At 38.2% G+C, this 24,009-nt stretch overlaps 1 protein-coding gene across 2 annotated transcripts; it reads right to left on the reverse strand.

Annotated features, from left to right (window-relative positions):
* Window positions 1–602: 602 nt before the first annotated feature.
* On the reverse strand, window positions 603–15,101 carry LOC108993478 (NADH dehydrogenase [ubiquinone] 1 beta subcomplex subunit 7-like). 2 transcript variants are annotated; one of them, XM_018968413.2, is made up of 2 exons: window positions 14,633–15,101; window positions 603–783 (listed from the first exon to the last, which is right to left on the reverse strand). In XM_018968413.2, the coding sequence occupies exon 1, from the start codon at window positions 14,949–14,951 to the stop codon at window positions 14,652–14,654; it is 300 nt and encodes a 99-aa protein (XP_018823958.1). In that variant the 5' UTR covers window positions 14,952–15,101; the 3' UTR covers window positions 603–783; window positions 14,633–14,651. The 2 variants fall into 2 exon arrangements, with proteins under 2 accessions (XP_018823958.1, XP_018823957.1); XM_018968412.1 differs by having other exon boundaries at window positions 603–802; window positions 14,633–15,100.
* Between the last annotated feature and the right edge of the window lie 8,908 nt (window positions 15,102–24,009).

A 24,009-nucleotide genomic window follows, 5' to 3' on the forward strand; every position in this document is an offset into this window, starting at 1 on the left:
TGCGTAAACGCCGCGTAATTGCTTTGAAAAAAAGTAAAATTCACTATTAAAAAATTAATTTTTTTCAAGTGAGTTCCATATTTTATTCATTTTTTTTTAAATAATTACGCGGCAATTACACAATTCACAGTTACAAATATCTTTTCTCATACATAAAAGAGGGTGGAGATCCCAATAAACACCACAAAAGAGTAGGTTCAGCAAGTTTGACTCGGGTGTCCTGGTGCCATATTTGCGGCATCCACCAAATAAATGTTAAAATGCCGAGGGGCAATTTTATTGAATTAGAATTAACATAGGGTACACTAATGCCTTTGCATCAGTTTTTGAGGTAATGGACAGAGTTTAGGACTGCCTTTGAGGAGGAGAAGGTGAGAACAAAATCCCCCAGCTTCTTTTAATGACTTCAAATGGATAAATCACTAACCCCGAGTTAAGCCTCTAATGGGAAGCCCCTCCTACATTTTCTCAAATTAGTAAAGATAAATGTTACAACAAACACATCATTCCTAACCTGAATGGGAGAAACCATTTAATGCCAAGACCATGCGGGGGTGCAAGCTCAAACATAACATACCCCCCTTTCTAAGCCACCGAAGAAATGGAGAACAGCGGCCAAAAATATATCATAAATATCATTGATGAATTTTATTACATATGTTGAAAAAGGTTGTAAACTTAAACAGATGAGCAACAAAATGAGTCGTCGTGGTTGTTTCCGTACAACCAGTTTCAGATAGCTTCGAATCAATAGCAGTGAAAAGGATTAAACCCTGCACCTCTCTGAACAGTTTCAAGACGCCTGCCAGATATTAGAATCAGTGTTTTACGCAGGAGAAAAAAAAAATCCCCTAGAAGATTGGGAAAAAAACCCAAAAATAATGGACAGCCAGAAGAATGGCTCATAGTATTTAGATGCAAGGAAGTAAATTAGTCAAGAAACAGCTTCCCTGTTTTCTTGTACTTTGCTCTTTGCCGAGACAAGTAGCAAAATTGGAATGTGAGAAGATGGGTTTGAAAGAGTCAGAAAGAGAGATGCAAAGTCTCTTCTTCTCGCACTCAAAACAGTTTCCATTAAAACAATCATTTTTACGTGCAATAGCGTGAAGCTTGGATAATTTCATTCTTTAGTGTGCCTTCACGCAATAATTTTTTTTTTTTTTGTAGTTTTTAAAAAGATAATATTAATAATAAAACCAAAAATACATCAGACAGATTTAGTCTCAAATGAACATTCCAAATATAAATTACATGAGAAGAGAAACAAGTATATGGCATGAATGAGAAGTAAAATCTGAGAAAATAGATTCCGACTAAAAAATGTCTTATTAGTAGCCTAACAGACCATATCAAACACAGAAAGCATTGTGTAAAATATCCTGTGTGTAAAATATCCTGTGTACATATGTTCCTTTACCAGTCTGTTTCAGAAACATTTTATCCTCACAAAAGGAAATATATGAGGGTTTCTTCTAAATTCAATGAATCACTTTCCGGGAACTATATTGTGAGAGTTCCAAACCAAGAGTACCTTACGTTTATGCATTAATCTTATAATTATACTTATCATAAAAAATAAAAAATAAAAAAAATCTTATACTTCTAAAACTCTTGCCAAAATTTTATATCAACAAATTTCTACAATTTTCTCGTCACTTCTCTAAGAATGGGTTTAAGAATGTGCCATCTAAAATGGAACCAAACTCATCCCAAGGGTCCTCGGGATATCCCATTGAACAACTAATATCTTATCTATTGAATCCTTGAATTCAAATAGCTCAATTTTCACGTATCTAAAGAACCCCTCTAGTACCTCAAAATACACTTTATTGCCTCCCAATGCTGCTTTCTTGGATTACTCATATACCTGCTCACAACTCTCACTGTATGGGCAATATCTGGTCTCGTACATTCCATAGTATACATCAGAGAACCAATAGCTGAGATATAGGTTACCTTACTCATATAATCACGCTCCTCTGTCTTTAGCGACTAATCCCAGTTATGTCGATGGTGACTTCCCAAAGGTGTGCACACTGGTTTGGCTTTATCCATATTGAACCTGCTAAACACTATTTTCACACACTTTGCTTGTGAAAGTCTCAATGTACCTTTGACTGTCTCTAATAATTCTCATGCCAAGAATTTGCTTCGAAGCTCCCAAATCCTTCATTGCAAGTTGTTTTGATGGTCTTGTTCATACGCTAAGTGACACCATTCAATTGTGGGGTCCCAGGAATAGTCTTCTCCATTCTAATACTATACGCTGCACAGTACTCCTTAAACCCTCCATCAATGTACCACATAACTTCCAACCATTCAATCCAGTGAACATTCTATCACTCTTATATCCGAAAGAAAAATAGATTAAAGTAGAAATTACTACGGTGCCCCTAACAGGATATGGGCCCATTTAAACAAGTAATAATCATCTACTACATATGCTAAATCAAGCCCATAGTTTATTAACTAACCCTGGTCCAGCATTTGTGAACTCCCATCTTGGTCGAGAATTGATAAATTTTTGCTAACTCCAGAATAGGAGTTACATTTTCTGGATGTAACTCAAAGAAGATTACCTAGGGCATGCTCTGATCATTTCCCTATCCTCTTAGACTGTGGAGACATCCAAGGAGGCAGAAGGTATTTTAAATTTGAAAATATGATCTTCTTATGATTTCCAAGGTTCTCCAAGCTTCATAATGGTAAGAAAGTTAAAAGCGCTTAAACATGATTTGAAACAATGGAATGAACAAGTGTTTGGCAATGTGATTCTACAGCGACGCTCCCTTCTAGAGGAGTTACAGAGTTTGGAGAGCGAGGAGGAGGCAAGAACTCTCTATAAATCCAGAATAACTCGCAAGAGTCAGGTAGTCACAGAACTTGAACGAGTAATATTGATAGAAGAGATCTCTTGGAGACAAAAAAAAAAAAGAGCACTATAGCTCAAGGAAGGGGACAAGTGCACGAAGTTCTTCCATAAGATGGCTAACTCGCATCAAAGGAACAACACTATTCACACGTTGATGGTAGATAGAGCAGTTTCTTCGGATCAATCAATCATCAAGAACCACATTGCACAATATTACAAACATCTCCTAGTTGAACAACAACCATGGAGACCGACAGTAGATGGTTTGACTTTTTCAGCACTAGATCAACAGTGTGCAAGGTGGCTCAAGAGGCCCTTTAAAGAAGTATGCAAAGTCGTTCAAGGTAAGGCTTTGATGGTAGCTTTTTCCAAACCTATTGGGAAGTGATAAAGGGCGACCTCAAGCGGGTATTTCAAGAGTTCCATAATAATGCCAAATTTCAAAAAAAGTCTCAATGCTACCTTTTTAGTACTCATTCCCAAAATGGTGGGGTCAGTGGATGTTCAAGAGTATTGTCCAATTAGCCTTGTGAATTGAGTCTACAAGATTCTCTCCAAAGTGCTAGCAAATCGATTGAGTACGGTAATGGAGAAGTTAATCTCGAAGCCGCAAAATGCATTAGTCAAATGCAAACAAATTCTAGACTCAGTCTTTAATTGCAAATGAAGTGTTGGACAGACGACTCAAATCTCGAGAACTTGGGTTACTTTACAAACTAGATATGGAAAAAGATTTTTCCTATGATCATGTAAATTGGAAATTCTTGCTTTATTTACTTGCAAGATGCGATTTAGGATAGAAATGGCTGAATTGGGTAGAATTTGCATCTCAACCGTATTGAGAAGCTACAACGCGATTTCTTGTTGAGTGGTTTGGGAGATGAGTTCAAATTCCATTTGGTCAATTGGTCAATGGTTTGTACTCCAATTTTTGGGGGAAGACTGGAGATTCGTAAATTAATGAAGTTCAACCAAGCCATATTGGGTAAATAGTTGTGGCAGTACCAACACAAAAGGGGGGCACTATGGAAGTCTATCATAGATGCACAGGTTGGGGAGGCTTGGGGTGGTTGGTGCTCGAATGTGGTACGCAGCCCATATGGGTGAGTTTGTGGAAATACAGGAAGGGTTGGAAGATCTTCCAGAGACATACATATTGTAGTGGGTGACGGCTCATGTCCAATTTTGATATGACACTTGGTGTGGTGAATGAAGCCTCCGACACTTTCACTACCATATTTGAGCTCGCACTAGCAAAGTATGTAGCAATAGCAGACCTCTTGGCTTTTTCTAGTGGCTCCCCTCAATGAAATGTTGATTTCACTAGGGCAGCCCAAGATTGGGAGTTGGAGGTTATCACAGAGTTTTATGCGGCACTGTATTCCGTACGTATGACCAAAGGTATCATAAATAGGATGATTTGAAGCCCTTCCAAGAAACGTAAATTCACTACCAAATTACTTCACAAAGTTTTAACGAGCCCAGACATGCCCACATTTCCATGGAAGAGCATTTGGCAAACAAAAGCTCATTCAGAAGCAGTTTTTTTTTTTTTTTTTGGACATCAACATTGGGCAAAATTCTCACCGAAGATAAGTTATGGAAACGTCGGGTAATGGTGTTGGGTTGGTGTTCCATGTGTAAGAAAGATGTTGAATCAATAGATCATCTGTTTCTACATTGCGAGGTGGTCAGAACCATGTGGGATGATTTTTTTGTAGGACTTGGATTATCATGGGTCATGCCTCTTAGATTGGTAGATTTTCTAGCAAGCTAGAGAGGTCTCTGAGGTAATTCACAAGTTGTAGCAATCTGAAAAATGGTCCTTATATGTATGTGTTGGTGTATTTGGTGGGAGCAAAATAATAGAAGCTTCGAAAACTAGGAGAGGACAATGGAGGAGCTGAAAGCTTTTTCCTTTAAAATTTGTTCTTATGGGTGGTGGCCATTGTTTGTAATGGACTAAATGTCCATGACATTTTACTATCAATTGTAAACTCTAGTTAGGTACTTCTAATGTATATTCCCTGTGTACTTGGTCTTTGTCTATTCTTATGAATAAATTTCTTGATAAGATAAAAAAAAAACTAACCTTGACGCAAAGGCCCACGGCCCAGCACATTAGACCAACTCTTACTGTTGTCTCTATCATCCTCTTGAAAACAAAGATCAGTTCCAGAAGTCTCTAACAGATACCCCCCCATCTCAGAAGATCTTGCCCACAAGATCAAGGTACTACCATCGCAGCTGCTCCATGGAAACCCAAGATAAGTCTTCATCTAGTGCACCATTCCACTTAACCAAAAGCTTGATCAAAGGGCGGTTCTGGAACTCTCTCATACGTCGAGCCAAGATCCTTTTGGGCTCTGGTGAGGGTACGACCAAGGATCCGATGTGTTTCTTGAGGAGCAAGACGTGGAACATCGGGTGGACCACCGAATGAGGGGGTAACTCCAGCTTGTAAGCTAGGTTGCCGATCCGTTGTAAAGTTGTAAAGGGGCCAAAGTAACGCGGGGCAAAGTTTGGAACTTTGGCGCCTAGCGACACTGTTGCCGATACTTTTGAAGCTTGAGGTATACCAGATCCCCCACTTCGAACTCCCGTTTGATATGGTGTTTATCATACTACTTTTTCATTGCCTCTTGTGCTACATGTAAAGTTTTCTTCAATAGAATTAGGATCTGTTCCGTTGACCTCAAGTGTGAATCTACTTCTACGTTTTGAGTAGTACCTGAGACATACTATAGAAGTATGGGTGGAGGAAGCCTCGAGGGGGGTTAATTTGGTGGAGGAATGGAGGTCGGTGTTGTACCATTCCCCCTAAGGCAACCAAGAGGCCCACTCCTTCAGCTTGTGGTGTACAAAGCACCTAAGATATTGTTGTATGCATCAATTCACCACATCCACCTGGCCATCAAACTGGGAGTGGTAAATTGAGCTGTAAGACAGCTTAGTACCCTGTAATTTGAACATCTCCTTCCAGAAGGAGCTTGTGAAAATGACATCATGATCCGTGACTATGGTGGAGGGCATCCCATGTAGTTTGAAGATTTGGGAAAAGAAAAGGCGTACCACTGTAGATGCAGTGTAAGGGTGAGAGAGAGGGAGGAAATGGGCATATTTTGTGAATTGATCAACCACCACTAAGATTACAGAAAACCCTTTGGACACAGGTAGGGCCTCAACAAAGTCCATTAAACTATGTACAGCTTCTAGTGGGAATTGGTAGTGGTTGGAGTAGGCCTACAGGGTGCAAATTTTCTGATTTGCATTTCTGGTATACTGAGCACTCTTTAATGTGTGACTTAAGGCCTTCTTCATCCCAAGCAATTTAAAATCAGGCTTAGCCTTGTGTAATGATTTCTGGTATCCAACATGTCCCCCATAAGTCATGTATGTAATGTAGAACTTGGGCCTTAAATTGGGAGTTCAGATAGATCCTTCCTTTTTTTAATAATAGCTCATTCACTAAAGAGAATCCCTTGTCAGCAACTTGGCCCTATTGTAATTTTTGACACAATTATGAAAGTTTCGTGTCAGTCCTATAGGAAGCCTTCAAATTCTGCAGCTACATAGGATCTAAAACTGTGATTCCAGCACCAATGTCAAATGCACCAATGTCAAACTGTGTGTAGGTTCCAGCACCAATGTCAAATCCATTGTTCCTCCTTGGTTTTGCAGTAAACTAGAATGTCATAAAAAAAATTAAATAAAAATAAAAAAAACAATCGCAAACCTTCTTAGATAGGGCTGAAAAATTCATTCATTAATCCCTGGAATGTGGTAGGGGCATTGATCAACCCAAAAGGCATCACTAGAAATTCATAATGGCCTTGGTGGGTCCTAAAAGTTGTCTCGGACACATCTTCCTCCTTGACTCTTATTTTATGGTACCCGACCTTAGGTCCAGCTTGGAAAAAATGATAGCCCCATGTAATTCATCAAGTAGCTCATCTATGACTGGAATGGGAAACTTTTCTTTATCTATTTCCTTGTTTAGTGCATAGTAGTCTACACACATACGCCAACTACTGTCTGCCTTCCTGACCAGTAGCACAGGAGATGAAAATGATGACTGCCTGAGTCTAATAATTCCAGCAGCCAACAACTCTTGCACTATTTTTTCAATTTTTGTTTTTTGGTAAAAAGGGTATCTGTAGGGCCTCACAAATATGCATGCAGCCCCCTCCTTGAGGATAATAGGGTGGCTAAAACTTCTCTTAGGTGGCAGGCCCTTGGGCTCATGAAAAAACCCTTTGAACCTGTCCAAGACTCCCTCCAAGTCAGAAGGTAAAGTTGTATCTTCTTTTTCAAGACCAACCTCTAAAATTTGTAGGAACAATCCCCTCCTTTCTACTTTAGTCAACTGGGATAGATGTACCGCATCTATCCATTCAGAAGGCTTGGGGTTCAGACCCTTGAGAATTACTGAACTTTTTCCCATGGTGAAGGTCATAGTCAAAGAGGCAAAATCCCATAGTACTGGACCCAAAATCCTCAACCAATGCATTCCCAACACTATGTCACATCCCCCAAGGGGCAGCAAAAAGAAATCAGTAGCAAAAGAATGCCCCTACACCAGAAAATCTGCTGCCACCAACTTTGTAACACCCTGACCCCAAAAGTGTGATTTTTTTTTTTTTATGTTATTATTTTATTAGATATGTTGGGGATAGTAATTTGTTTTGAATAGAATTTCTCTACAATAGGCCTCTTTTATCTTTCTGTTTGGTCTGGGAGTTTCCTGATTTGAAATTATCCCTAACTCAAACACTTCAAAACTCTAATATCCTCTCAAGTGTTCCTTTCCTTGTGGGAGTAGTTTTCCAAAGTTTAGTCAAACTCAAACCCCTCCAGATCACTCACGATAGCTTCCTACACCTCATTTATAAAACCCAAAAGACCCTTAGCAAAAACCAAGAGACCTTATACACATAGCCACCGTAGCAACTTCTGTAAACCGAGAACCCACCTCCCTCAACCAAGTCAGCCACCTCTCCGGAAACTACCGCAGAAGCTGCCGACGGTGAGTTTTTTTCCCCACCTCAACGTACGCCATCCCCGTTTGAGCCCAACCCGTCGATTTCTCTCTCCCTCTTTATCGGCAATGACTCTTGGCCATGTGCTTGTGCTGCCATCGCCAACCACCTCAAGGGGCTTCGAAGTACCACTCTCGGAACCAGAAATCACCAACCAACCCAACCCAGGTGAACCCACTTCCTTCTAGGACCTCCCAGTTGCACCGCCGTCGCGTCCAACCACCCAGAGCTGCCGTCGCACTTAGCCGCTCTCTTGGTAAGATTTCCCACGACTCCCTCCCACGTTCGCAAGCACTCTGTGTTAGCCTTGTGCTTTCTAGAGGAAGCTTCTTCCTTTAATCTGTAATGGGCCCTTGGGCCTTAGGCCTATTCAGCCAAATGCCTCTTTAAAATTCCAAGTGGACTATTTTCCCAATTGGCCTCAAGCCTTCCTATATTTTAATACAATTATTAAGTTATATTTTTAAAGGATATGTTAGGGATTTTGAATAATATTTAGTATGTTATAATCTTTAATTGAATATGTATTAAATTATCTCAATGGTATGATTTTAAGTAATTAGAACGCTAAATGCGTTCACTAAGGAATTAGTAACATCGTATAGGTAGCGCACTACAAAGAGGAAATCAGGAAGCAGTACTAAGAGGTAAATAGTATGATCATATAAATGCATGCATACTGTGAATATTATTGTTATGTATGAAAATATGATGTGCTTATGATGGTTAACTACACTACGCTAAGAGGCAAGTCAAGGTTAGATTCCTTTTACAATCTTTGATGAAATATGAGATTATGTTTGAATGAATGAATTTGTTGTTCAATTGATTGAATGTTACTAAAATCATATGAAAGCCATGAGATGTTTATATAGTAATTCAAGTCAAGTATGCCATGTAATGGAATAGTCAGATTATGCAAGTCATGTCTATGTAATACATAGATTATATATGCCATGTTCATATAGTAGTTAGATCATGTATGCCATATTCATGTAGTACTTAGATCATGTATGCCATGGAATGTCATAAAACGTTCAGAGCATGTTATGTCATGTCATGTTATGCTATGCCATGTATAAGAAAAATGTAATGTTATGCTATGCCATGCTACAAGAATATGCCATACTATGCTATGCCATGTACAAGAATATGTCATGTTATGTCATGTTATGCTATGTCATGTATAAGAAAATGACATGTTAGAAATGTTCATGAAGCCTAATAAATTCTCATGCATTAAGAAAGATAAGAAATGTTACGATGCCACGAACTCAAGCGTGGTTAACCACAAGTTAAGTGAAATACGAACTCCATGTTAATCAGTTAAGTGAAATACGGACTCAAGCGTGTTTCACTCCATGTTACTCAATTAAGTGAACCACGGACTCAAGCGTGTTTCACTCCATGTTACTCAGTTAAGTGAAACACGGACTCAATTTCACTCCATGTTATGCATGTTAGGTGAAACACGAACCCAAGCATGTTTCACTCCATGTTATGCATGTTAGGTGAAACACGAACCCAAGCGTGATTTGAAACACGGACCCAAGCGTGTTTCACTCTATGTTATGCAAGTTTTGGTGAAACACAAAACCAAGCATGTTTCACTCCATGTTATGCAAGTTAGGTGAAACACGGATTCAAGCGTGTTTCACTCCATGTAACGCCAGTTAAGTGAAACACGGACTCAAGTGTGTTTCACTCCATGTTAAGACAAGATAAACAAGATATTATGCATTCACGTTACATGTTTGTCATGATTATATATGCTTCCGCTCGTTTTAATGATGAATACATATGCTATATGAATCTGTGACGATAATGTATGTAAAGTCTTTCAGAAAGTCATGTTTCGTGTATGATTGTAAATCTATGAAGCTGCATGTATGTTATGAAGAGTCTTTAGAAATTAAGTCCATGTTAGGCCAAATTATATTTTACGGTGTGATGTCCTACTTACTGAGTATTCGACTCATTTTTATTTGTCTTATTGTTTTCTTCCATGTTTAATTCTTACAGATGGTGATTATGATGACGCAGAGCTGGATGGCCAGGAATAGATCTAGTACAAAGACTTTTTTTTTTTATAAGTAAAATAAGTATTATTAACAAAAAGGGGCAACAACTGCCAGTTACAAAAATGTATGCCCTATTTACGAAGGCACGTTAGAAACTAAGAAATCATGAAGTTTCATGCCATTAAAGTCCACAACAATGGCCAAAGTACAAAGAGTCCTAAAAAGGAAAATTTTTAGCTCTTCCATCAATCTCTCCTTGTCTTCAAACGTCCTCTCATTTCGCTCATGCCACAAGGACCACATGATACAAATAGGAATCATCTTCCAAATCTCTTTGATCTAGTGCACACTTCGGATAAATGTCCAACACGCCAATATATCCACCACAGATTCCAGCATAACCCATGCGAGATCCATCCTTTTAAACACCTCATTCCAAAGCGTCCTGGCTACCTCACAATGCAAGAGTAAATGATTCACCGCCTCACCCCCTCCTTTACACATACAACACCAGTCTACGATGATTATCCTCTTCTTTCTCAGATTATCTGTAGTAAGAATCTTGCCTAATGCCGCTGTCCACACAAAAAAAAAAAAAGCTTTTGGAGGGGCCTTGTGTCGCCAGAGCCTTTTCCAAGGAAACTGTGCCCCTGGCACTTGTGCAAGGACCTTATAATAGGAACGAACAGTGAAAACCCCTTTTCCTGCAGGAATCCACCAGAGACTATCCTCATGTTGGATATTAGGACTATAAGAGTACAGAAAACTATAAAAATCTGCAAAAATCTCCATCTCCCAATCCTGTGCCGCCCGGTTGAAATTGATACTCCAGTGAATACCCCCTTCTGAGATTCCCATAACCTCCGCCACTGTAGCTTCTTTGGCACTTGCTATCTGGAAGAGAATAGGAAACAACTCTTGGAGGGCACTGTTACCACACCATGCATCCTTCCAAAATCTGATCGTGGCACCTGAACCCACCTGAAATATCGTGTGTCAATAAAAAACCTCTCACCATTTTTTAATATACTTCCATAGCCCCATTCCATGTGCCCCTCTAACTTCTCTAGTACACCAACCTTCCCCGAAACCACCATATTTATTTTCTATCACAGTTCTCCATAGGGCTTCTGGCTCCTTGGTATATCGCCATAGCCATTTACCAAGTAACGTCCGATTAAACAACCGCTAGTACAAATACTTAGGAAAGAATAAGTGATATGCACACCAGAATTAGATTTCTTTTCTGTCATTCATAAGATTAGTTTATGTTCTTTTATTTTACGTTCAGTTTTCGACAATCATGTTCAATTCAGTTTTAATATTTTGATGCTTTTCAATAAATGAAGTATTTCAGGATATAAATCTCTTTACCGGACATTATGTTATGAATGTTAGTAATATCCCTATCCTACGGGGACAGGGTGTTACAAACTTACCTCCACTTTTAACTCTCTCCCCATTAGCCACCCTCACTTCTATTTGTTCCATTGAATTTATAGCTAACTGAGCCTTAGAAATAATAGTGGGGTAAAGGAAGTTGTGGGTACTTCCAGAATCTAGAAGAATCACCATAGGCTGTCCCTTCATTCTGCCCAACACCAGCATGGTTCTTGGGTTAACTGAACCAGCAATTGCATGAAGGGATATTTCAGGTGTCTCTCCACCAATGTTCTATACAATTATTTCCCCTTCTTCCTGATCTGGTTCCACATTTTCTTCCTAAATTATTTCACTCTCTTGTGAAAGCTTCATTCCTTCCATAACAAATAGCCTAGCCTTTCTGCACTTATGAGTGAGATTCCATTTTTCCTCACAAAAATAACAGGGGCCCTTCTCTCATCTTTCTTTCTTCTCATTAGTACTCACCCATTAAATGGGAAGGGTTCCCTTGGAAGCTGTAAAGTCTTTCTTGGGTGCAAGAATTGATGAATGTGAGCCCCCTCCCCCACTGTAAGAGCCCTGGGAAGGTATACTGTAATAATTCCCAAATCTGTTACCTCTCCTTGAACTGTTAATATACTCCTCTTGAATTTTAGCTAGCCCGAAAGATGAATTCAAATTGTGAGGCTTAAGCATTCTTATGGGAAGCCTAATCTCATCCTTAAGTCCACTAAGGAAACAATTGAATTTATAATTTTCAGAAAGCCCTTTAAGACGATTGGAAAATACCTCAAATTGTGTCATATAGGCCGAGACAGTAGTGGTTTGCCTCACTCTGGTGATGGCCTCCATGGGATCATCATATGATGAGCTCCCAAACCAAATCTACAAAGCTTGGATGAAAGAATCCCATATATGGAAGCTTCCTATCCCCTCAGCATACTGGAACCAAACCAATGCATCTCCCTCCATGTAAAAGGAAGACATCAGGATTTTCTAGTGATCTAGCATAGGATGTAGTGCAAAATAATTCACCTTGTATACCCAACCAGTGGGATTTTTCCCATCATATTCGGGAAAATCAAGCTTAATCGAACAAAACAGCATTCCCCCTGAAGTTCCCAAACCCTCAGTCTGTAATTCTTCTTCATGGTTTCTACCATGAGGGTGTCATGAGTGGTTGTGTACCCCATTCAAGATTTCTAATAATAGATCCAATTTTTTAGCTAAATCATACAATGATTTCCTTTGACTTCGACCCTATGTTCATGCAAGTCTTGGTGTTGTTTCATCCCAAATACCAACTTCTCAAGCTTCGTAAACCTTGTGCCATCTGCCATTGTTGATTGCTCCAATCGCCAGAATCTTCAGCTCTGATGCCAATTTTGTTACAAACCAAATGGAAAATTGTATGTAAATTTGTGAATAGAAAAATCCCTCTGATTTTTCGAGGAAATCAGCACCTCCAATAAGGCATAAGCCTTGTATTTCTTCTTCGATAAAAGTTCCCATAACATTCTATTACTCTTATAACCGAAAGCAAAACAGATTAAAGCAGAAATTACTAGCCCCTAACAAGACAATGGGTCATCTAAACAAGTAATAACCATCTACTAAATATGCTAAATCAAAGGGATTTTGCATTTATTAAGGTTGCGTTTGGATGTTGAATTGAGTTAAGTTGAGTTGAGATGTGAGTTGAAAATTGAATAAAATATTATTAGACTATTATTTTTTAATATTATTATTATTTTAGGATTTGAAAAAGTTAAATTGTTTATTATATTTTGTGTTGGAATTTGAGAAAATTGTAATGATTAGATAATATGAGTTGAGATGAGTTTAGGATCCAAACGTACCCTAAGTAACCCTAACGCAAAGGCCCACGGCCCAGCCAAGACCAACTCTTACTTCTGTTTCTATCTTCCTCTCAAAGAAAAGATCAGTTCTAGAAGTCTCTAACAATATGTAACATCCGAAACTTTGAAGATTGTGAGAGGATGGTATTGAAATTAAGGTCTCGTTTGTTTTCACAAACATTCTCATCTCACCTTATTTAATCATTACAACTTTTTCAAATTTTCACACAAAATAAAATAAACAATTCAACTTTTTCAAATCCCAAAACAAAAATAATATTAAAAAAATATATTATAATAATATTTTATTCAACTTTCAACTTTTATCTCAACTCATCTCATCTCATCTGTGAAAACAAACATAAGAGTCATTATGTTCAACTCCCTTTATGTTTCGATGACAGCACAATAGGTTCAACTCCCCAAGCTTCTTCAAGGATTTATGTTCCTTTTCTTGGATCTCCTAATTGGATGTTTCATATTACATGCATCCTACGGGTTTGGGCTTCCTACGTTTTGAATAATATTACCTTAATTATAAAAAAAAAAACCACATACAAAGTCTGGACTAAACACGAACTTACCATCAAGAACATGCTGTCATAACCATCAAAATCTTAATAAATCAATCGGTTTAGGACAAAAAAATAATGAAAGAACCCAACAATAAGGTTGTGTTTGGTTGTTGAAACTCATCTCAAACTAATCATTACTGAGACCTATTACTTTTCAACTTTTATAAAAAAGTAAATTCATCTCAACCTATTTTATACATTTCAAGCTAAAAAGTTAAATTCATCACAACTTAAAAAAGTTAAACATATCTCAATAGGACCTATAAAATTCTATTATTCACAACTCAACTCATCTCAACATCCAAACGTAGACTAAGGCCCGGTTTGGTTGTTGGACTGTACTGAGATCAACTCAGTTCAGTCTAATTTTAAATTGAGTCTAACATCCAATTTCCAATTCTCAAACCATTAAACTCATCTCAACTCAACATCTCTTTACATGCTAGACCCATAATTTTTTTCAACTCGACACCTCTTTACACACGGGACCTACAACTTTTTTTAAATTTACATATATATATATATATATTTAAACTCATTTTAACATCAAAATACATTTAAATTCATCTTAAGTGGGCCCCACAAAACTTATCCCACTGTCTCAACTTATTACTATTCATAAAAAATTCAATTTATCTCAACTCAATTCAATATCTAAACGCAACCTAAATCACCCACAAAAACTCCTTATATCAGCCAAAAGCCCAAAAATTGGTGCACTCTCATGAACAAAAACCGCTAAATTTCCACAACGAAACACTAGATTTGCAAAATCCACTATATGAAACAAAACAAAACAAAACAGAACAAACCTATGAATTGAAAATGTTAAAAAAAGACATGGAGAAGACAACAAAGAATTGTAGGATTCAAATTCACTAACCCATTTGGGATATGTTTGTCTAAGAAGCCTGGGCAGTTTTGGGAATGAGCGGAATCGGCTGCTGCTGCTTCAACTTGGCCCCTTCTTCACGGATCTTCTGCATCTTGAGCATCCGCTCCATGACGAGTTCATACTCGCACTTCTCGTAGGAGTGGCGCTCGGTCTCGCACTTCCAGGGTAGGTATAACTCGGACTGCCTGCACTTGTTGAGTGGGATCAGAAGGTGGGCGCATTGGTCTCTGTATGGAAGTGGGACCCTCGCCTCCACCATCTCAGCCTGCGTTGCGATCATTTCCTTCGAAGATCCCTCCACTTCCATGGCTTTGCTAAATTACTTCTGTTTGTTTCGAGTGTTCTGGGAATTATTTCTTCGCTGTATGCTTCGTCTACGCCTGTTCGAGGCTTTTGTACCGAATGGACGCTTTGCTGGTGGCCTTCCGGCCATTTTGGGGTTTGCAAATGCTGAGTACAGTTTTACGGTGGGTAATGCGTGTATTCTTCTTATTTTTTTAAGTGTTATTATTAAAAGAATATTTTTTATTTAAATTTTAAACTTTTACTACTTCCAATCCTAGTTCTATAGACCAATGTCTGCTTGCAATGGACACCAAATTAGATAGTGTTAAGAAGGCTTGGCTTTTAAACCCTTTCACTAGGGAGGAGATCACTGCAGCAGTTTTTCAAATGAATCCCTTGGGGTCTCCAGCAATGTTTTTAATTTCGTACCGTACCGGCCGGTACGGCCGAAATTTTTCGTTTTGGCCGTCAGGCCGGTACAGGTACTAGATATATTTAAAGTAAAATTAGGCCATTTGACTAAATTTAATAGCCTATATTTGCCGATATTGTGTGTTTTTTTTTTTTTTTCATTTTTTCAAACTACAAGTTTATTTTTTGACCCCCAATTTAGATTATACTATTTATAATTTATATGTATGTATGTATTTATATATAATTTATTCATATATAAACTATTATTTTAGAATATAATTGTTATATATATTTATATATATAATTTATTCATATATCGACTATCCCGAAACGGTACACGAAACGGTACCGGTACCGAAATATTTCGTTCCAGTGTCTTGACCGGTACGGTATTCAAAACATTGGTCTCCAGGCCCTGATGGGTTCCCTGCCCAATTCTACCAAAAGAACTGGGAGGTAGTGGGGGATCAAGTATGTAATTTTGCTCTTGGCTTTCTTAATCATGGGGGCACCCTCAATGAGGTTAATGACACTTTTATTACTCTCATACCCAAAGTTCAGAACCCCAAAAGAGTAGTGGATTACAGACCTATAAGCCTTTGCAATGTCTTATACAAGGTTGTGTCTAAAACCATGGCAAATAGACTTAAGCACATACTGCCACAGATTATCGCCCCAAATCAGAGTGCCTTTGTCCCTGGAAGGCTCATATCTGATAACACCTTGATTGCTTATGAGGTCCTTCACTCTATGAACTCTAGAATGAAAGGGAATAAAGGTTTCTTGGCTCTAAAACTGGACATGAGCAAGGCCTATGATAGGGTAGAGTGGAGATTCATTGAAGCCATCATGGTTAAAATGGATTTTCCTGCACATTGGATCCACATCACTCAAGCTTGTCTCACTTCAGTCTCTTACTCTATTCTTCTTAATGGAGATCCTCAAAAAAAGTTTACACCTTCGAGAGGCCTAAGACAAGGTGATCCCATGTCACCCTACTTATTTATTCTTTGTGCAGAATCCCTCTCTTCCCTCCTCAAACATGCTGAGACAAGTGGCAGTATAACTCCTGTGACAATTGGTAGAGGTCCTGTTAAAGTAAACCATCTCTTTTTTGCTGATGATAGCCTACTGTTCTGCCAAGCTACGCTTGAGGAAATTAATTGTGTTCTTAACATCCTCGAGTTATATGAGAAAGGTTCAGGTCAGGTTCTTAACAAGGATAAGTCTGCCATTTACTTCAGCAAGAATACTGCCTTGATGACCCAACAGCTGATCATGCAACTTGCAGGTGTCCAATCCACCTCTTGCTTTGAGAAATACCTGGGCTTACCTTCATTGGTGGGTAGAAAGAAGATAGCATCCTTCCACTCCTAGTTGATAGAACTTGGTCTCGGGTCACAAATTGGAGAACCAAATTCCTCTCTGCAGCAGGAAAGGAGATACTGCTCAAAGCTGTGCTCCAAGCTATCCCCACATATGCTATGGGGATGTTCCTTCTACCAGCTTCTATCTCTAGGAAGCTAAACCAGATACTAAGGAAGTTTTGGTGGGGTTTCAATGAAGATTTTTCAAAAATCCAGTGGGTCAACTGGGAGAAGCTTAGTGGCAGGAAGGATATGGGAGGGCTTGGGTTCCGAGACCTGAGATGCTTCAATATTGCTCTACTATCCAAACAGGGGTGGAGGATCCTCCAAAATCCTACATCTCTAGTGGCTCAAATTTTAAAGCAGAAGTATTTCAACAATGGAAGCTTGCTTGATGCTAAGCTGGGAGGTGGGCCTTCTTTTGCATGGAGAGGAATTCATGCTGGAATAAGTTTGTTAAAAAAAGGCCTTATATGGAGGGTTGGAAATGGACAGAAGATTAACATTTGGAAAGATAGATGGGTACCATCTCTACCTACACAAAAGATCTTGACCCCTCGAGAAGATGATTGCTGGTGTGAAAAAGTCAGTGACATCATTGATCCTCAACAGAAGAGATGGCAGGAATCTATTCTATCTGAACTTTTCTCTAACCAGGAAATAGAGGGCATAATGGCAATTCCCATCAGCTTAGGAGATAGAGAAGATAAACTCACATGGCAATTTTCCCCGAATGGCAGCTACACAGTTAAAAGTGGATACTATCTTGGCAAAGAATTGGAGAGAGAGCAAGGAGGAGAACCTTCTGGCAGAGCTGAGAACCGCCAAGTGTGGAAGTCCATTTGGAAACTCAAGGTTCCCCCTGCCACCAAAATGTTTATTTGGAGGGCATGCAGTGAAGCCTTGCCCACTATGGCTAACCTGAAAAGAAGAAAGGTGATTAAGGACAACATCTGTTTAATATGCAAAAGGGAATCTGAAACCTCTGGCCATGCTTTATGGGGATGCAGCAGTGCCCAAGATGTGTGGTGTCAAGGCCCAAAGAAAGTGCAAAAAGCTTCTTTTCACAGTGACTTGGTGTTTAATATCTGGGCAGAATTGATTGGCAAGCTTGAACCAGGGGATTTAAATGAGGTGGCTGCAACAATGAGAATGATATGGGCGAGAAGAAATGATGTCTTACATGGGAAAGTTTTTAAACACCCTCAAGAAGTCATTGGCCAGGCCAGGGCAGAATTGTCTCTGCATGAAGAGGCTTTCCAGAAGGAGGTTGATGCTAACCATGAGAACATGGCAAGAGTTCACAGATGGACAAAGCCTGCAGTAGGTGGTTTTAAAGTGAATTGGGATGCAGCTGTGCAATCAAGGCTAGGAAGGATTGGCATTGGCGTCCTAATCAGAGATCATCAAGGGCTGGTGATAGGTGCACTTCGTGCTAACAGACCTTTGAGAGGCAATGCTTTTGATGTTGAAGCATATGGGCTTGTTCTGGCTTGTGTTTTTTGTAAGGAAATTGGAATAAGGCAATTCGGTTTGGAGGGAGATTCAAAACAGGTCGTGGACCAAGTGATCCAAGGCTGTTCTAACTGGAGCTTAGGTGGTTGCCTCATATCAGATGCCAAAGCTGCTCTAATCCCAGCTGCCGATTGGTCTATCTCTCATGTGTATCGGGAGGCTAACATGGCAGCTCACAAGCTTGCCCAAGCGGCCCTTGAATGCACTGAAGATCTTTATGACATTGAAACATGCCCCCCTTGTATTCTTCAGGTGGTTACTGAAGAAATGAGGCATTGATCATGTCTTTCCCACTTGTAATACTGCTTCATCTTGTATGTGGTTGGTTTGATTAATGAGATCAGTTTATTATAAAAAAAAAAAAAAAAAACTTTTTGTGAAAAAAAAAAAAAAAAAAAAAGTAGTGATCTTTTGCAATTTAGAACTCTAAATATAATTTTTCTAAGGTTTGGCTTTGTTTTATAAATCTATCAATATTTTTTAAAGGAAATTATCATCATCCATTTATTAAAAAAATTTATATTCATAACTGGATACATTTTGGACTGTCCCCATATCAAACATGGTATCTAATCAAAATAATACATTTTGAACTCTATTAGTACACTATTTTTTTTTTTTGTGATTGGTCTGGTCTTCACTATTACTGATACTCTCTAGAAACAAAAGTTTAAGAGATAATACTCTCTGCCTAAACAGAAACTCAACCTCACTTTTCATAGAAAGAGATGACTCAACCTCTACAGACAAACGTCCGAGAGACTAATTCTTTTTTTATTTTAATAAATAATAAGGAAAGCAGTAAGATAGATGCGAAAAATGACGAATTACAGTTTGGACCAACTCTAATAGATTTCAAAATCTGTGATAGCTGGTGAAGACAACACACTTGTCCATTTTCAGCCATAAAGGTCAGACTTGAAAGGTCTAATGGTGGCGAGTCCGATGATCTGGAGCGTGTGTCAAGAAAAATTGCTGGAATGGGTGGCGTGTGAGGACCACGTGCAGATGTGGGCAGGGCGTGAGAACCACGCACGGTGATTTTTGCAAAACCACCACTTTCAACCTGTGAATCTGCTTGTGTTGCGTGCGTCCCTTGGAAGTTACCGAAAAGTTATAGATCTATCTTTTTCAACCTTCAAGAAAATAAAATAAAACTAAACAAAAGAAATCATGATAGACAAAGTGGGTGAATGGGTGATAGACAAAGTGGGTGAATGGATGATAGACAAAATTTTGACTTTGTTTCATAAAAATACCAATTATTATTGTATGATTTATTTATTTTTATATTATTGTACGATTTATTCTCTCACTGAGGATTTTATGATTTAAAAGAAAACATTTTATATATGAGACCGTGTAGAAAACTTATGCTCCACATGTTTAATATGATAAAACTTTGATTTGCAAATCTTATAATGTCACCACCTTCTCCAAAATGAATAATTTTTTAATTCATTATTATTTCAGAAATTTTGCTTTTCTAATAATGGGCGAAACAAAATAAAAGTCGTAATTATTAAAGATTACTACTTATAAAAAAGATTTCAATATATATTAACAATTATGTAACAGAGAACAAGTAAAATGTAACAAAGAACGAGTAAATGCGCATCTTCTTATCTTCGAGAGATCAAACTCCTTCAAAAGAAAGACTTTATTGATTTTTCTTCCACAACCTTTACCAGGAAAACTTCTGTATTTATACAATTCAGCAGCTTTTATTCTAGTTACAAATGAAAGGGTATTCTTATAATCTACACTAAGTAAGTAAGGCTATACTCTAAATCTATTACATCAATGAATCATGTGCCCATCACGTGCCCTTCACTACTTATTAATCTTCAGTTCCTTCCCACCCCTTACGATTCACCCCTTCACTACTACACTGTCTCAAGTCATTGCCATAGCCACAACCACTATACAAGTCATAACAATTATCCCCCCTTCAAAAGACCTTGCCCACAAGGTTAGGGTAATGCATTCTTAGCTGATCAACAAGAATCCAAGTTGAATCTTCCTCAGGAGCCATTTAACCAACAATTCAATGAATGGCTTGTTATTAAAAACAGTCATTCTCCTCTGCAGTATACTTTTTGGCTCTGTCCTGAATTCACCATGGGAATCTAGTGAGGGTAATGTAGGTGAAATACTATGCATTGGTCCAACATGCTTCTTCAACCTGGACACATGAAAAACTGGATGCACAGATAAATTCTATGGTAATTCCAGTTTATATGCCACTTCTCCTATGCACTCCATCACTTTAAAGGGACCACAATACCTTGCTGCCAACTTAGGACTAGCAATAGGACCCAAGCTCTATTGTTTATACTTCTGTAATTTCAAATAAACCAAATCACCAACTTGTAACTGTCTCTGAATATGGTGTTTATCATACTGCTGCTTCATATTGGATTGAGCAGCCAAAAGGTTTTCCTCAACAAAACCAAGATCTCCTCCCTAAACTTCAACTCAGAATCCACTGCTCCATTCCATGTTGTGCCTACTACATACTCCAACAATGTAGGAGGTGGAACATCATACAAGGCCTCCAATGGTGTAACCTTTGTGGAGGAATGCAGTGATGTGTTATACCACCACTCTGCCCAAGGAATCCAATGAATCCACTGCTTAGGTCTATCACAAACAAAGCATCTAAGGTACTGTTGGACATACTTATTAACTATTTCAGTCTGCCTATTTGATTGAGGGTGATAAGCATAACTGAAATGTAGCTTAATGCCATGCAATTTGATCAGCTCCTTCCAAAAACTACTCGTGAAAGTGACATCCCTATCTGTTACAATAGTTGTTGGCATACCATGCAACTTAAAGGTCTGTGAAATAAATAGCTTGGCCACTAAAATTGCAGTGTAATGATGAGATAATGGCAAAAAATGAGCATATTTTGTAAATCGATCAACCACCACAAAAATAACAGAAAATCCCTTTGAAACAAGAAGAACATCAATAAAATCCATGAAGATATCACTCCATGATTTAGTGGGAATTGGTAATGGCTGTAACAAGCCAGTTGGTTGTAAATTCTCCACCTTGCATTTTTGATAGACTACACATTCTCTTATATAGTTCTTAATATCCCTTTTCAAGCCATTCCAAATAAAATCAGCTTAATATTTCTCCAAAAGCACTAATGTGTATGAGTTGCAACACCTGCTGCTTTAAAGGGGATAGAGTCGACAAAAATAATCTTCCTTTCTTGAACAACAGTCGATTTTTCACTACAAAGGGTTGATCTGTAAGTGACCCTTGTTGTAACTTCTTGCAAATCTTAGAAACCTCTTCATCTTGCAAATAAGAAGCCTTTAACTGCTCTAACCACACTGGATCCAAAACTGTAATAGAAGACAATACTGCTTCTCCTTCTACAATTTCATCCCTTCTTGAAAGAGCATATGCAGCCACATTTTCTCTGCCCTTCTTATAGTCAATAGTAAAATCATACCCAGATAACTTGCTTATCCACTTTTGATGTGATGGGCTCCCTATCTTTTTTTTCCAACAAGAATTTTAAACCATGGTTGTCAGTGTAATAATAGAGGTAGCCCCAACAGATAAGGTCTCCACTTCTAGACAGCCAACACCAATGCTAACAATTCATTCTCGTATGTGGATAAATCCAAAGCTTTGCCCTTCAATGTTTGACTAAAGCATGCCAAAGGTCTTCCATTTTGCATCAATAAAACCTCAATTCCCCTTACCTGGGGCATCACACTCAATCAAACAAGGCCTTGAAAAATCAAGCAAGGCTAAAACAGGTGGAGTAGAAACAATATGCTTAAGTGCCTCAAAAGCCTATGTAGCTAAAACTTGAAAAAAATGTGTGTTTTGCTAAAACTTGAAAATCAAGCAAGGCCTTGAAAAAATGTGTGTTTTGCTAAAACTTTCAACACCAATGATAAATGTTGTACATGTTCCTCTTTGTTCTTATTGTATACCAAAATATCATCAAAGAAAGCTATTACAAATTTCCTTAAAAATGGTTGAAATACCTCATTCATCAAGGACTGAAAAAGTGGCAGGAGCATTGGTTAAGCCAAAAGGTATAACCAAAAACTCATAATGGCCTTGGTGTGTTCGAAATGCAGTCTTCTTAATATCAGCTTCTCTCACTTGAATCTTATGGTAACCAGACCTAAGGTCTAGCTTGAAAAAATTTGTTGCTCCTCAAAACTCATCCGACAATCCATCCACCATTGGATTCATAAACTTGTCTTTCATTGTTTTCCTATTCAGTGCCCTGTAATCAATGCACATGCGCCAAGACCCATCAACCTTCCTCACTAAAAGTACAATTGAGGAAAATGGAGACTAACTACTTTTGATCACTCCTGCTGCCAGCAATTCCTTCACTATCTTTTCAATCTCAGATTTTTAAACAAAAAATACCTGTATGGCCTGACAGAAACAGGCAATGTACCCTTTTTGAGATTGATTTTGTGATCTTGACTCCTAATAGGTGGCAACTCATTAGGTTCTTCAAAAATTCAAGCATACTTAGTGAATACAACCACGAGACTAGAATCAGGTTCCTCTGCACTGCCAACTTGTTCTTGCTATTCAATTCGTAGCAACATGTCCTTCCTCTCAATAGTGGTCAATTGACAAATCTAGACACCCTCCACCAATTCAGACTTACTGGAATTCATACCTCTTATACTGACATATTTCCTATTATGCTCAAAAGCCACAGTTAAGACCATTAAAGTCCCACAAAACAAGACGCAAAGTCCTTAACCATTGCATCTCCACCACTACATCACTGCCTCCTAGTGGAAGTAAAAAACAATTAGTGAGAAACTAATTGCCTTGCATCTGAAATTGAACCCTCTCTATTACTCCCGCACTCTTTATCCTTTACCTATTTGCCACCCTAACTTCAATCTGTTCTTTAGAATTTACTGTTAATCCCACTATTCTAGCTACCATAGGATCAAGAAAATTATGGGCATTGTCTGTGTCTACAAGAATAAATGCAGAGTAGTTTTGAACTTTACCATTAATTCTCATGGTTCTTGGGCTTAAAGTGTAACGTCCCGATTCCGAAAGTCCGGAGAGTTAGCTCGTATACTTAATATCAACTTCAATATCACAACTATAAAATCCAGAAAACTCTATAAAATATTAATTCATTTACTCAACCCAAATATCCATGTTCCTTCATAGGGACGATAAAGAAATTCTCAATAATATAAATTAAAATTTCCCCAAAGACTCGAAAATACCATTAACTTATCAAATCAAAATAACTGAAAATAAATCAATTTACTAACTACGACTATCAAATAAACATTTATATCATCAGGCACTTATTCCACTACAATCATCACACCTTACTAAAACTTCATACTCTTGTTCTCCAGCTAAACCATCAAAATTATTTGAAAAATATTTGGAGATAAGGGGTGAGTTATAAACAACTCAGTAAGCATGAGATATTTACTAGTGTGAAAATATGAGCATTTACAGAGTTCAGAATGCAGAACAAAATACTTTCATTCAGAATACAGAATCAGAATATTTGTTTTCAGAATACAGAGTCTGATGGGCACCAAAATGAACCTAGTCTTAAAAATCATTTGCAAGTTCCAAATAGGTCAATTACATGGTTAAGAGCAAAGAAGATCAAGGAGGCAATGCAAGAATTGATACAATCCACTTGGGATGAAGCTAGTAAGACTCCGACACTCAAGATGGACTTGAAAGATGAAGATCCTGTTTTGATTCATTTGATAAGTTATGGAAGAGGGCAACAAC

This window comes from Juglans regia, chromosome 16, assembly GCF_001411555.2.
Source record: "Juglans regia cultivar Chandler chromosome 16, Walnut 2.0, whole genome shotgun sequence".
NCBI classification, from domain to species: Eukaryota; Viridiplantae; Streptophyta; class Magnoliopsida; order Fagales; family Juglandaceae; genus Juglans; species Juglans regia.